Source organism: Brienomyrus brachyistius, chromosome 17 (assembly GCF_023856365.1).
Source record: "Brienomyrus brachyistius isolate T26 chromosome 17, BBRACH_0.4, whole genome shotgun sequence".
Lineage (NCBI taxonomy): Eukaryota > Metazoa > Chordata > Actinopteri > Osteoglossiformes > Mormyridae > Brienomyrus > Brienomyrus brachyistius.
Genome location: NC_064549.1, coordinates 1,400,920 through 1,417,221, shown reverse-complemented (window position 1 = coordinate 1,417,221; position 16,302 = coordinate 1,400,920). Strand labels below are relative to the sequence as shown.

General features: G+C 45.4%; 1 protein-coding gene across 2 annotated transcripts in view; it reads right to left on the bottom strand.

Moving 5' to 3' along the window:
* Positions 1 to 9,018, bottom strand: part of kcnab1a (potassium voltage-gated channel subfamily A regulatory beta subunit 1a) — a 55,148-nt gene extending 46,130 nt beyond the window's left edge. The window contains exon 1 of one of the 2 annotated variants that reach the window (XM_048981736.1): positions 8,592 to 9,018. In XM_048981736.1, coding sequence (XP_048837693.1) covers positions 8,592 to 8,869 — 278 coding nt within the window. In that variant the 5' untranslated portion in view covers positions 8,870 to 9,018. Of the gene's footprint in view, positions 1 to 2,334; positions 2,884 to 8,591 lie in introns of those variants that run through there. The other variant, XM_048981737.1, reaches the window with a different exon arrangement.
* Between the last annotated feature and the right edge of the window lie 7,284 nt (positions 9,019 to 16,302).

Genomic DNA, 16,302 nt, shown 5'->3' with positions numbered 1-16,302 from the left:
GTGACCTTCAATAGAATGGGAAACATTAAGTGCAGGTGTGAAGTGCGCTGCTATGACAGTTCGTATCAGGCTCCTAGAAGCAGGACTGAAGTCCCATAAAGCAAATAGGAAGCCCTTGATCAATGAGAATCAGGGTAGGGCCACTCTGCATTTTGCAGTATATCTATATGCACACCCATAAATTGAGAAACGAATGAAACAAACAATTGTGTTGTGGCCTCTTGATTTTTCCCAGAACTGCCACTCTAATCGCACATGCCATGCACACACACTCTGGTGATCACTCCATGCTATGTTATAGGTCCATGCTATGGGCAAGCTGGTGATAATCAGCCAGGAGATCAGCCATATCACTGCCCGGCTTATACACTGACACAGGAGAGTGAAAGGTATCATTTTCCCCATAGATCTTCATCTAGACTAGAACAGAAATGTAAATTAGAGACAAATATACATTTTTAATTCCTTTGATGTCCTGGAAATCTCAGATGATATGAGCCTCCAGAAGAGCAAAGCCTTGACCTATGGTGCCTTCACTATGGACATTGATGCTTAAGTAATACTCAGCCCCCGCCCCCCCCCACAACCCCCCCATAGTACCATCCCAAAGGGGATATTCCCAGCAACCTGCATGGTAATGCCTCTCTAATTGCATGAGCAATTAAGAATTTATATTGGCAACAGCTGCCAACTGATGTTAAATATTTATTATTTTTCCAAGTTCAATTAATGATGAGCATTAGTTGCACTGTGCGCAGATACACTATAGGGTTACATGCAGAACACAGGGTTAACAAGCCTTGTCCAACAAAAAAAAAATCAACCATAGAAATAAGTTAGAAATACAGCTTAGACATGCATTATATATACATGGTGCATAAATATATGCTGCTTATAAGAAAGGTGACATTAACTTAGTGTGTCTGTGTTTGGTGATTCATATACTGACAGGTCTATTTTATATATATAAGTATACACACACATACACACAAGCAAACTGCTTTGGAAATAAACATGATTTAACATAATACTTAATAACACATATAATTTATAACATATTACAAGAACTGACAAGTGTGTAGTGAATGACATGCAATATCTATGAGCTTAATTCTAGTTAATTAAGCATCGCATATGGTTAGAGGAGTATTCAATTCCTGTTCCGGGGTCTGAAAGTGTCCCATCCACAAACTTAACACAGAGTGAAACAAAAAGATTATGTCATTAAACCAATAGGGTTTGGAGTCATGTTGATCCAAAATAATTTGCTATGGATATGATGCCTTTGAGGTTACGTGGCATGAGAGGGGCAGTGAGAGGATGGGACAGGCGGCCAATTCATATTCATCACATATATTTAGAGGTTGTTTTTCCCAATGCAACGTACAAGTGAAGGTCAGAGAGCAGAACCAGCAAGGCCCTTAATTAATTCCCATCAGCAAAACCACTTTGCAAGACAATGGATTTGAACCAGTGACCTTACAATCATGGGCATGATTCTTAAGCGACAAAGCTGTATACTGCCCTATTGACTTTGAGCAAAACCACAGTTTTCCTACAAAGTTCTGCCAGTTCACCATAAATCCACCAAAGCACTACATGATTTTTTTTTTGTGATGCGTGACACAAAAGTGTCAATGGGATCCAATTACAAAAAACTTTATTGTGAGCTGTGGCTCAGTAAATCCAGATAGTGTGTGAGTAAAGCCCAAAATGGCCGTTATTCAGCTCCAGGCAATGATGGATGACTTTGCTTTGTCCAAGACCCTGTTCCAATTGAATGGGAGAGGTAGATATGAGGTTTGGTGTCCTATTTGATCCTGCCTTGGGTCAGAGCTCACAAATTGGATGACCTGGAAATACAGGTCGGTAGCTGTTAATTCAATTACCAAGGAAACGATAGATAGCCCAAAGGCCCCTAAGGCAACTCGGAGAACCGTAACCCAAATAAGACATTGAATCACAGTAGAACAGATTAGATTCATATCAGTCCTGCTTGGCACATGTTCCGCAAGCTTGACAGCACAATGCCATGTCCAGATAAATCAATGAACGTGCCAGACAAAGTATGCAACGAAAACAAAATGAAACAGTTGCACCTAACGTTTCATGACTTTTTTGTGCTCCTGCAGAGTAGCACCTTTGAATTCCAATAAACAGTCACTGCAAATCTGGCAACATTACTGACATCTCTATTCTTCTTTACAGTGAAAACAGTTTAGGACACGAGGATGCAAAACAAACAAGTCCAATATGTCTCTTACAAGTGTTAGAAAACCCATACCACCAAACACCTCGACGTAGTCCCATGTCCCTTCATGCAAACTGCTCTACCTGTATACCATCCCAGTCGCGGCTCGCACAGAGTCATGCAGCGACAGCCCATGCATGCTGAGGAACTCCTCCAGGTGTTTCATCTCCAGATGGCTGCCGGGCTTCAGCCCACCCCAGCGTACGTTGGGGGGGTATACCCTCCCGAAAGGCCTCTGAAGCTTGGAGAGAGGTCGTTCCAGCTTCTGTACCCCTTTTTGTTTGGGGGGTGGGATATCAGTGCATGAGGCTTTGTACAAGTACATCTCTCTCTCGTGCTGTACTGGTGAAAGGGTCAGGGTCGTCCAAGCACCGCATGTACAGGACAATGGTCTCCCTCTTCAGCTACACAAAAATCTGTGCTGATACTTCAGTGGCAACACAGTTAAAAGAAAAAAATAAAAACTTCTTTTTCCCAAGCTCTGACGTGGCGAAAGTTGAAAAGAGGTAACTTACGAGATCTTTCAAGTGGAGTTTCCTCCAATCAAAGAAACACTCATTCCCAGAACACTTCCTCCTGCACAATGTCTTTCCGTTTAGTTTTGTTTCGCTGTCTAATAAATACCATGGGAATCTGGGACATTTTTTCATCTCTCTCTCTCCCTCACCCCTTTCTCTCTATTTCTCTCCCACTCACCCCTCTCTCCTACTCTCACACCCTCCCTCTCCATTTCTTCTCTCATCCCTTTCCCTGCCTCTGTTTCCTCTGTACCCAGGCCTCCTGTGTTTTCTTGAGAGCTTGTGGTCCCAGGCCAAAGTCCACAAGCTTTAACGTAACTGCCATTCTCCCATTCTCTGACGTCACGTCTGGTTTTGGGGAATGTGGAAGCGGAGAGCCGCTCACCCACATCCAGACTCGACGAGGGCATGCATCACCGCAGACGCCGGATGCTTCCGCACTCAAGTCCCCAAATCCCTTCGTTCCCACATACCAAGGCGACCAGCTACAGATGACCAGACATGCACACAGAGAACATGCACAAACTCACTCGCGCATAACAGAATAGGTGCGTTACCACAAACGCAAATTAAACTTTTCACACATATTGACAGAAATATACATGCTGAAACCAATTTGCACAAAGGTAAATACAAATTGAACATTCATAAAGAGAATAGTGGCGTATAAACAGATTGTTTATAAACTTCGTATATTAGTCACGAGACTTTTTATAGCCATAAATTTCAGAGGCACAGCTGCGAAAAGATTGTAAAACTATGTGTAGAACTACAGGCAGCTGGTATGAACTGAGCATCCATTTGGACACATTAACACAGAATTCCGGTTATTAGTTTAGAGTATAATTATTAGACACAAATTTTCCATACAATAATAAACAATCTATTATAAACCGAAGGTGCTCACTTGGATAATAAAATATAGCAGCTACATATTATTATTTTTTTATAACAGCCACATACTGGAAACACTTTCCAGTGATAAGTCATGACCAAGAATACCCAACAGCCTCGGGGTAGGCGGAGCTTTCTCTCACCCACTTTCCACCTCCCATTCTTTCAACCTGTTTCCCCTTCCTCTCCACACCCCCCCCCCCTCTCTCCCCCTCTCACCGGGCCATCTCCATAACACACAGCCACCCCCACACAGCAACATTGTGTCAAAGGGCATCCAACAATCAAAGCTCATCAGCGTCTCGCCAAGTTGCTTTCCATTAACGATAATGATCTCAATTTGCATGTCTAATTGGATTAATGACGAAAGGGCTCCTGACACTCATCATTTCAGGACGACGTGATGACCTAAATGAGATGTCTCGCGGCCAATCCAACCCTGATCGTCGTTTCGGGCTTTGTGCCACCCTTTCACAGGAACAGATCTCGGGGTAAACTCACAAACCCCCCAATGACAAACAGCACTGCTTCTCAATCATGCAGTATCACTACAGGTTGACAAGGGTCTCATACTGCAAACCGCAATTAAATTCAGAAACATTCAAATAACATAATCCAAGGTTCCACCATGCACCAAGTACTGCTCTGGTTTTTTGGATTCATTCAGTAATTACATACAATATGATCCATTTCTGCCTTGTTGAAGACATCTAACTCAAGTTAATGCTGCAGCATCTGACACTTCCATATTACTGCAACGCTACAGAAAGCTGTGAGAATGATACAGGTGGCTTCAGCTACCAGTGAAGGTCACAGGGAGCCTTTTCTGCTACTGGTTTGAAGCACTGCTGTATATATCAATCAACACCCCCCCCCCACAACACATGGCCCTTGCCATGAAATGCAGGGCCATAGATAGTCTGAAAGTACCCAGCAAGAGTCAGCAAAGGTCACTGGAGACCGAGACGGATTGCCGTCTCTCATTTCCATTTCCTGTCCTGTGTCTTACTCAGTTACTCAACACGTCAGAATTCAATTTTTGCAAGGCAAAGTGACAATGCCATATGAGAGAAGGAACTGGCCGCCGGTAAACAGCAAATGAACCGACGTATGTAAACAACAGGTTTTCGAATTCTGTTTCCTGCTTCTCGTGCTTCTAAAGGTGGCTAATTTTGTCATGGTCATCGAGTGCATGTCATCCAACACGCTCTTCAAGCCTGTACTTTATCTGATCAGACTATTGAACCGAGGGCTTTAGTAACGCTTTTCATTCTATAAAAAATCTACTAATGCACCATTGGTGCCCATCTCTTCCTTTTCCCACTTCACACTAAATAAGCTATGAGCAGTTTCCCAACGCAGGGTGAAGGAAATGATCTCTGGGTGAGATTAATAGTAAACGTGACGCCTACATGACCACCTACTGTTCCTAATGCTGGTCTTGCAGCAGCTCAGCCTCACCCCTCATTTCAATTGTAACAAGAATGCAATTCAGCAGAAACCTGCAGACCTACCAGAACATAAGTAAGAGCAGACAGAGTGATGTAAAGGGCGCTGTCAGCTCAGCCTGTCTTACTTCCTCCAGGAGAGCCAGTGGTGACCTAAACAATGTGACTGAGGACTGCCGCAGATTTATTTAGTCTCAATTTATTTCTGACAAAATCCTCCCAGACACAAATACACTATATTCCAGTAACGAAACAACACTATGTGCTTGAAGGCAATGTTCTCATTTTCTCTTTACTTCACTTTCATGATAAGTCTATATATGATTTATAATCATCAGTGATATTTTCAGATAGAAAAAAAGAGAGAAATGACAGACCAGGGAACAACTTCCTCTAATACAGTGTTTCCCAATGCGGTCCTTGGGGACCTGCAGTAAATGTTTTTGCTCCCTTTGAGCTACCTACCAGACAGTCCACATTTTTGCTCCCTCCCAGCTCCCAGTAAGTTGTGAAAATGTGGACTGTCTGTGGGTCCCGGAGGACCGGATTGGGAAACTGTGCTGTAATATTACATGAGTGTTGGAGTGGGGGCTGCACTGGATGCAGAGATGTTGTTATTATTGTCAGAGAGTCATGATTAAGTACTAAGAACTAAAAACAACAGGACTGTGCACTACCACCCTGTTTTTGCTCCCCTACCTTTACTGCCATTTCGGTTTCTATATCATAAGCTTTTATGTTCTGAGCCACTGCTTAACTGTCCCAGTTGTAGACTTTGTTTTAAAATACTGGCCAATTTACAACTGAACAATGGAAAGAAAGTACTGCAGCATCCACACTGGCAGTTTAAGTCCGTCTAAGGCAAAACGGAAGCTGTAGCCATCAAGGGACAAAACGCCCCCCCCCCCCCCCCCACCATTCTCCAAACGTATGTGGGTGAATTAAACCGAGGAACCAGAGGCATCTGGGGGCCTGGAACCGACTGACGAGAAAGAAAAAGTAGAGCAGGAGAAGAACCAGGACGCTCCCCACACACAAACACCCAGAGTTTAGATCCAGTGACAATTTGCACATTTGTAAAGTTCCTACAAGTTTCTACCACCTTCATAAAACTTCCACCACCCAGACTTAACTGGCCAAAAAAGACGATCAACATTAATATTTTACATGCCTCTCAATTCGTATAAAATTGCAGTTGACTGAAATGGTGAGTCTACATCTACTTAAGGGCTTCCAGGTTCATCTGACCAGTGACCTTTACAAGTGCAACACAGACTGTAAAATGCAGCATCATATTAAACTAATTTAATATTTATTATCCGAAGGTGAGAAATGCATCATTCCATTGAACAGAAGGGAGCACGGTTGCTGCCATCAGGTAATTACAGGACAAAACCATTAAGTTAATGGTTCTGTAAAGCATCCTTTACACAAGTGTACTGAAACACCATCTGAATAAAACATTCTCCTTGAATTTGAGACATTTTAACTGGTTGTGTAGAACAAAAGGTTTGGCTCAACCAGCACTTTCTGCTAAAGAGAAGCCAGACAAAGGCTTCAGGTCCAACACAACAGCAGAGCTTTTTCAGACATAAAGACCCTTGAAATCCTGGTCTTTAGGAATCTCATGTTTAGATAAAAAATAAATAAAAAAACTGCCACAATTGCTTGCGTTCTGTAAGATCTGGGCTCTGGTAGTCTAGCTGTTCTAGGACAAACTGCAAGTTTGGACTGCAATTAGAACCTTTTCTGGGGACCCTTTTAATGATAGCACAGGTGGGAATGGCTGGGTAGTGAGTCAGCAGGCTCAAACCTCATTGCACTAATCTCATTATCTTTGTTGAGAGATAGATGCTGGGAGAATGAGGCAAGGACAGTTTGATGAAATAGAAAAAAATAATTGTGACATCCTGTTGCTAAGAACGGGTCAATGGATTAGATATTTTGCAATATGGATAGACCAAAAAACACCTACACTTAGTTACATCAACAACATCTTCATCTCAAAAGTCCTCGCCACCCCTCCCCCCCCACACACACATATATAAAATCACTGGTACACCATCTGAAAATCATTCAAATATATTTCAAGTCAGCAGTAATGAATACCCTTAAAAATAAAAGCTCAGCGACATGCAATACCATTCTCAGCATAACATCCAGCTCTTGAATGACATTTGATCTACCCTGATCTGTTGTAAAACACAAATGAAGATGTCAAAAGTTTGTAAAAGGCATATTACCTCATTCGTGGTAATTAAAAGCGCCATCATTTTATTTCCTATAGGACAATCCCCATGTTGAATATGGATTCGTAATGTCTATTTATTTAATAAGAATATATGTATTTTTGGCAGAGGCTATTGGCTCGCTGACTGTCGTTTAACTTTAATAGTCAAATTGACCATTGGTAGTGTTGGCTTTTGATTACAGTGATTTCGGGCAATGACACCTGGGCTATAAACACGCCATCGTCTCTGTTACACACACTCATATCCATCCATCCATCCATCTTCCAACTTCTGCTACTTATTTTGGGTAGGGTCACAAGAGCAGGGACTGGCACCTATACCAAGCAGCTCAGTAAACAAGACAGGGATGTAACCTTGGATTGGTTGATAGTGCTTCACAAGTTGGACAATTACCCATCAATAACGAACGAGAGAACCTGCAGTACGAAGAAAGATCACAGAAACTCCACACGCAAACACACACGCACAGGTTTGTAATTGTATCTTTGTGGGGACTCTCCATTCGCTATGGGGGAAACTCTAATTCCAACATGACGACCTTAAGCCCCACCCAGCCCTGACCTTAACCATAAGTAACCAAACAAAATGCCAGACTTTTGGCATTTTTTGTTTTTTGATTGCATTCACAGATCTTTGTGGGGACCTGAAAAATGTAACATAAACACAATCCACACACTCACACATGGTTGAGTCAAACCCCCAACCCTGGACAGGTGAGGCAGCGGTACTGCCCACTGAGCCACTATATCTTTACCTTTCGTATTCATCCAGCTTGTAGGTTGCCCGTCTACAACACATCAAGCCTAAGGCAGGCGAAGAATGTCAAAGGGCATGAAAGACAACCATTCCCACTCTTGGCTTAGCTGGGTGTCACAGGATCACTGAACTAGCCAAAGAACACAAGCTTAAAATAGTGTCAGCCTGACGCAGTAACAAAAGCCACACCACCCTTCACATGCTAAGCAGTGAATCGTTCACACCGTAACAGGACTGTCAATTCTCGGTATGTGTACCATCTTTAGCAAAAATGTTTCACAACTGAGCAAACAGTTTCGCATGAATGTGGATCTAGTCACTGATGCCCTGAAGAAGGAATCCTTCCTGGTAACCCTTCAGTGATCCTGTTATCTCGCCATAAACAAACAGCAGCCCAGTTTTAGCTAATGAAGCTGATATGCATTGAACCTTTAGGACGCCCGCTCCAGTCCAACCCATGAGGTTGGCTCACCGGTAGGGCATTCCGGTCCTGTAGGCTGTCGTGTCCTCTCTGGATAGCCCAAACAGCTGCAGATACCAGTTGGTTTCCAGCTCCCGAATGAGTGCGGCTTTGCGGGCCTTCTGCAGCCCCTGCAGGATGCCACTGTTACTGCGGTTGTCGCGACTGTTCTCCTGGGTGCTTTTCAGGACACGACCACCACTCACGGACGCCACAGACTGCTTCCGGAGTTTAGAGGAATCCTCATGGCCGCCCCGGGCTCCTACGGAGCTGCTGCGAGCAGCGATCATCCCCTGGTCTTCGGCTGGCGATGAGCTCTGCTCTGCTACTACTCTCTCTTAGGGTGTTCTCTCCACATCTGATCTTCTCCTCCCCGCTCTTATAGCCTTCTCTTGGTCCTGAAGCTGTAACACGAGCTCCAATGCCTTTCGACCCACAGGGAGTGAGGGAGAGACCAGGGAGATAAGCAGGAAGGTGCCCATACCACAGTCAATATCCTGCCTCTAGGGTGCAGGCGCGCCATGAAATGAACTACCAGAGGAGCTAGTAGGGGTCTTTGCAGGCGATGGGAAGCCAGCAAGGACACATGGTGGGATTTTATTAAGCTTTCAACCTAAATTCAATATCCTATGTGTCTGCATGGCAAGAGCACAACAGGTCAAAGTTCAATAATACAAACAAGATATTCAGATACGCAGCCAAGTGAAGAGAGATTTTGTCATTTTACAGTCCACTTGGAACAGTTTCAGATCAACCTGACTCACACCATTTACTCTTGAAATGCTGAGTAACCTGGCAACCAGTAGATGGGAAGCACTAAGGGACAGCTGGACCTTGCAGCACATGACCCCCAAAGTTCAGAGACACAGAAGCTCTTGCACTGGGGATGGGCGATGTGGCCCAATGGTCAAATCGTGATGTTTTGGCTAGAATCACAATCCACAATCTTGATCACGTTTTGTTTGTTTACAAACCAACCAAACAGGAATGCAGGTAGCAACATGTATTTAACATTTAACTACTTAACCACCAACTCGATCCTCACAAGAAACATCGCTTGAGCCATTGTAATATCCATCCTTCCATCCATTTTCCGAACCGCTTATCCTACTGGGTCGCGGGGGGTCCGGAGCCTATCCCGGAAGCAATGGGCACGAGGCAGGGAACAGCCCAGGATGGAGGGCCAGCCCATCGCAGAACCATTGTAATAAGTAAACTTAATTATTAAGGTATAAAATAATTAAATAAATTGACTGGTCCATGTCAGATTTTGCAAATCCCAACCATTTCCATACAATCAAAGTAGAATCTTTGTTTGGAACCAGATCTTCCTCATCGACCATGTTGCACCCTCGATTCATATGACTATACTTTTGCTAACTGGTTACAAAAGATCTATTAAAATTTTTGTTCAAAATACAGTCACTAATTTAAGATCCACTGAGACAGATAACCGAGAAAGAAGTGAGATATACAGCCAGTGCTGAGATGTTATGCAAGCTAAAATTACTCTGTTCACATTGTTCATATCTGTTCTTGCTGTAGTGCTGTGGCAGCCTGCAAACATGCAGGCATTGAGAGACAGGTGTCTGCCAGTTAGTTCTTGTAATAGTTGTTATAATAATAGTGTTAAGCAGCCCTGTATTGTGATGCTTATCATGGATACAACTGCAACTGGTCGTAATAAATCATCATCATACCATCCACCACTAAGTTGGACCACCGGAAAACAGGAGACAGAAAAGCTTGGTTGTGACGCAAGGGAAACTCAAGAAAGAAGAGGTCAGATTGCTGAGTGGCACAAGCCACACGCTGACATTCAAGTCTGTAACTCAGGCCACAGTCATGCCATGAAACATGCAGACTCTTAGGGTCGTGCTGCAGGGCAGTCAGAGCAAGACTCACATCAAGAAAAAGTGTTTAGTGGAATCAGCAATAGAGTCCGACTCATAAGGCCTGCTTCTTAGAGCACCAGTCCCATCCATCTAAAGCTTCTACTGAAGTATCTTCAAAAACAAGTTCATATCTACAAAGCTATTTAGTGGTCAGAGATGTGTAGAAAGCACCTAAAACGGAAGGTTGTCTTGACACTGATGCTCACCAAAGGGAACATAATATGTCAGACACATAATACGTTTTAAATAAACACACAAGGGCTCTTCAAACCACAACCACAAGCATGGTTAGAAGCTCAGGTCCAATAGTGACCAAAGAGGGGAATGTAGGGGTTCCATCTATAAATATTCCATTTACTTTGGTTATTATTATAGATCTGCTGCTTCACTAATACATTTATCAAAAGGGTACAACAGATGGGTTTCACAAGGGCAGGTTACATGTCTACGTCCTTAAACACCATTCTACTCCTGACTGTGAGATCTATGCTTCAGACAGAATTAAATTAATCAGAATTCACTGAGAAATCTGCGTTGCATCATAAGTGCATAAATGCCAAGAATGTCAAGTTTTCATTTTGCTGAATAGCCAGAGCTGTACATGTACTCAGTCCGGAACATTAAAGGGGCAGGCGCCTTGCATTCCGCATTGCATCCACTCATACAGAGAAAAGTGAGAATAAGGACCACACTGATCCAGCACCCATGTCTTTCTGTCGTTTCCTTTTGCATTACCCAGCTATTCATCTCACAGCTGTATAATTGTGTGCCTTTTCCTGTTTCCGTCTTAGAGCCATTCATTAAAAGCCGGTAGTGGGCACATTTATCCCAGGGTTTAAAAAAAAAAAAACTGAAAATGAACTCTATTGCAACTTTTCTCGACTGTCGGATTGATAAATTGATATGAAAACGCTGATATGTGGGCTTAGTTCAATGGACAGCCCACTGAATAGCGACACTGGTACATTCCTGAAATAGTTCCACTTACTAACCTGGCAGGAAATGGCAGCATGCCACAGGTGCGATTTGAGGGAGGATATCTGGGACCATCACCTCTATAGGAGAATTATTGCAGCGACAGGTGTTAGACAGTTGGCTCTAACGGGCACCTCCCCACGGATGATAACAAAGCCAGACTAAAAGTAAGCTGAAAAACTCACAAGCAGCCAGTCCCATTTGGCGGAACATCACTAATGGAACTTTTTACAGTTGGGTGTTTTGTAACCCTTTCATACACAGTTACTTGTAAGCTTGCATCATATGTTTTTATGTGTAAGTACAAGCTACTTCCCTCCTGTATATCAGAGATGCTCTGGGTGGCCATTTCTGCTTCAGCTCAACACTTGATTGTGTTATTGTCCTATCTGAGCATCAAGACACTATAGCTGGTCTTTTAGGTGTCTTGCTGGTGCTTCCTATCACTTCCTATCGCTGCACTGGGATTAACAGGGAACGTCTACCCAGCCAGATGAGTCTCATATCAGTGCCATACCTCCGCACTAGGCCAGCTATAGGGAAACTGGAAAATTACTGCATCATGTCCATCCCACCATATAAGAACCGACTTCTTCACACTGATTATATATCTCTGTACCATTTAACGGTTTTCCTTTTTTATTATGACTAACACTGTTACATACCAGTTGTAATGTCGACCTGCTACTTGTTGCTACATGGGCTCATTATGCAAGCTGCCCGTAAGAGCGCGTCACATCAACTCAACAGGCTTTCTAAATCCTATGCAGAGAACGAATTCACTTGTCTACTTTGGAAGGGGTATTTTCCAAACCAAGTGTTTGCATGCATCTATCTATCTATCTATCTATCTATCTATCTATCTATCTATCTATCTATCTATCTATCTATCTATCTATCTATCTATCTATCTGTCTGTCTGTCTGTCTGTCTGTCTGTCTGTCTGTCTGTCTGTCTGTCTGTCCGGCATCTTCCCCCACCATCGGATCCAACTCACCACCAGGTGGTGATTAGTTGATAGCTCAGCTCCTCTCTTTACCCAAGCATCAAAAACATGTGGACACAGGTCCAACGGCACGAATACAAAATTGATCATTGATCTGAGGCCTAGAGCGCTCTGGAACCAGGTGCACTTATCAAACCCCTATTGTTCGAACATGATGTGCCTTATGGACAAGCAGTGGTCAGCACAGAAATCCAATAACTGATCACTGCTCGGATTCTGATTGGCCAGGCCATTCAGCCCAATGACATCCTTCCTGGTCTCACTGTCGTTACCCATGTGAGCATTAAATGAAGACGAAGAGCTTGAACTGAAAAGACTAATAGCACACAACAGCGAGTGACCTGTGATTGATGCAGTAATTGACTAAAATGGTGTCTGCTAAGCTGTAACTGAATTCTTCTGGCAGGATTCTCAGGGTCAAGACTGTCATGGAGCCCTGAATCAAGAATAATGTTCTGTAATTTTCTATTCTATGTTTATTGTTATAAATTATATATTATTAATCACATTATGTGCTTTGTGTTCCTCTGTCACGTGGGTATTATGGGCATGTGGGTTTTGTTTATATCCTTGTGCCTTTGGTACGTCAGCCGGGATCGCGGGACTAATTAATTGCCTTGACAATTGCGGCGCTGGAACAATGGTTGGGATTGGTTGGGAAAGTGAAGGGGGAGGATCGCATTACAGAAAAGGCACCCTGGAAGTTAGGACAAGAGACCCGGAGGAGAGACCGGAAAAAGGCGCACCAGGGAGTGGACAGCAGAGACCCGGAGGCGAGACCGGAAAAAGGTGCACCAGGGAAAGGACAGAAGAAACACCGGACGAGGCATCGGGAGAAGACGCACCGGAGAGTGGACAGGGGAGCCGATACTGGAGAGCGGAGCACCCCGAGTGGCGATCGCGTCTCGAGACGCTCTGTCGGGGGAGGAGTCGCTGGGACGCCGGAGCGGGGGAGAGTAACTGGGCATTCCCCCCCGCAGCGAGTTAAGTGAAAACTCTGTTCGCTTGGACAGAGCCAAATATCGGGTCGGCGTCGGATCTGGGGTCTGGTTTAGGCTGATATAGTGGCGGGTGTTCGAAACCAGGTTACCAATCCTCCCTGTAGTGGATACCGTGATATGGTGTCGTTTGTAGTGGGTGTGTACGGGTGTTTCGATTTGTGTGTGTGTGTGTGTGTGATTATTGCGGTGCCCTGTGGGGGTGATAAGTGTGCGGTAGTGTGCCTTTGTCGCGATACCCTCGGTATCCCTATACGGCGATTGTGGGTCGTGCTGTGGTAGAATCTGTTTGCTCGCCTTGTGTTTGTCACCCTTATAGGCTGGGGCGGACGGAACCGGGCTTGTGGGGATCATCTGTTGCACGGACATCGCCTGGCCCCGCTGATCTGACAGTGGGCCCTGAACGGACTAAATTTTTATGACGTTTTTGTATGCCATCGGCTAGCCTTGGCGTTTTAAAGTGTGTTTTTACTTTTTATGTAAAATAAATTGGTAAAATACCAACCCTTGGGTGTTTGGGTGTCTGTGGAGCAACTCATACCAGCACAACCAGTTGGAACCAAATTGGAGGGTCCTGGTGCCCTATGGTAACATCAGGTGGCGTAGTCGGCAGGATATTACTGGTTCGTGCTGGGTGAGTGGAGTCCACATACCCCACACCTATGATGGAGGCCTCTGGCCAACCGCGTTCAGGAGCTGCTCAGGGCCCTTACTCGGGGAGTAATGTAGTAGCGATGTCGCCTTTTTTTATTGGGTCGCCTTGGGTGCCTAGATTTGGGGGTAGTGAGTCAGCTGTCTCATATGGGGAATGGAAGAATAGAATTAAGGCAATGTTGAGGAATGAGTCCTGGGATCTGCAGCAGCAAAGTGATTTTATAGTGGGGGCTTTAGAAGGTGGTGCCAGGAGAGAGGTAGTAGTTTTGGAGGAGCCTTTAAGGAATACCCCCGAAGGGATATTTGCCTACCTGGATGAGCTCTATGGTGATCGTGTGCCTGTGGCCCATTTGAGGGGTATGTTTTTTGATTGTAGGCAGAAAGCGGGTGAGACAGGGAGGGCCTTTGCCTTGCGGCTGCGGGAATTACATCAGCGCTTACAGCAGCGGGACCCGGTTATGATGGGGGAATGCAGATCAAGTGCTGAGGGACCAGTTTGTGACAGGGTTGCAGGATGCAGATTTAAGGCAGAATTTGAACCGCTTGATCCGCCGGAGGGAACTTAAGACGTTTGATCAGGTGCGAACCGAGGTTCTCTGGGCAGAGGAGGATCGTCAGGCCATGGTTTGGCAGCCACCGGCTTGTGCACAGGTTTCAGCTAACCGGGCTCTGGATGGGAGAGAAGATGATTGGAAGGCAAAGTTGCAGGAGGAGCTGCTACAGGAAGTTCGTGGGCAGTTTGAAGAACTGCAGAACAAAGTGATGTCGGAGCTGCGGGACCTAAGGGCTGGAGCGGACTCTAGGATGCAGGGGATTGAGCCAATGCCCCAAGGGATGTTACCAGGACGGCCAAGTGGTGCCCAGGATCGTATTGGGCATGCTCAACCCACACAGGTGCTGGCCCCTCGAATAGCAGCCCAGAACCCCAGGACCCAGCTACCACGTCATCGATTTCAATGGGATGAGCAGGGACGTCCCATTTGTGGCCGTTGTAAACAGGCAGGGCATATTGCACGGAATTGTGGTGCCACCTCCCCAGCTTTAAACTAGATTGTCCAGACACCAGGGCCCAGGTGTCTGGAGTGGAGTTGCAGGGCCTCAGTCAGTCTTCAGAGGTATTAGTTGGGACTTGCCCTTTGGTGACGGTTGGTTTTAATGGGATGGAGGTAGAATGTTTATTGGATACAGGGTCAGAGGTAAGTTTATTGCCCGAGAATGTCTTTGACAAACTTCCAGGGAGAGATGAGAGGGTTGTGGGGGAGGCTACATGGTTGACTTTACGGGCTGCGAACGGGCTAGAGATCCCTTATGTGGGCTATGCCCTTGTAGATGTGAAGGTGGGTGGATTATTGCTGCCCAAGAAGGGAGTGGTAGTAGTAAAGGATTTAAAATCATGCCAGCAGCCCATTTTGGGGATGAACATCATTGGGGCATGCTGGAAGGAACTTTTGGCGAAATCCCTCTCTCAGTCTGATTTCCTTTCAGAACAAGTGGACTTCCAAAGTCACCACGGGTGGGCCAAGGCCTTGGCACATTGTAAGAGGGTGGTAGCGGAGGCAGAGGACATCCAGCCAGGGCATGTACGGATAGGACAGCGCAAGGGTGTGATCGTGCCCGGCCAGAGCGAGATGGTTCTAGCAGCCCGAGTGTTTGGACCTAGGGTGCAAACTGGGGTGTATGGGCTGGTGGAGCCATTGGAGGGAGGGGGACCAGTGGATGTTGCCCGGAGTGTAGTTAAGATCGAAGGCGGTAGGGTCCTCCTCCAGGTAAGGAACCTGCACCCGGCTCCAGTACAGCTCCACAGGCATCAGAAGTTGGCGCGAGTGACCCAGCTGAGGCCTGCAGATATTGTTGACCCTGTGGTCACCCTGCGAGAGGTAGAGGGAGGTGTGATTGAGGTAGGTGTAAGGGCAGTGAGTGTGGAGCCGGCGGGGGTGATGCCTTTGTTTCAGGAATTGATTGATCGGTGCGAGGGATTGACGGAGGAAGAACGGGAACAAGTACAAGGGCTTGCGACTACGTGGGCAGGTGTGTTCTCCTTAGGAGACCACGACCTGGGTAGTACAGATGCAGTACGGCACACGATTCCCACAGGTAATGCCGCCCCTGTTCGGGAAAGATATCGTCCAGTTCCACCTACCCTGTATCAGGAAATGAACCAGCTGTTGCAGGGCATGTTATCCACAGGTGTGATT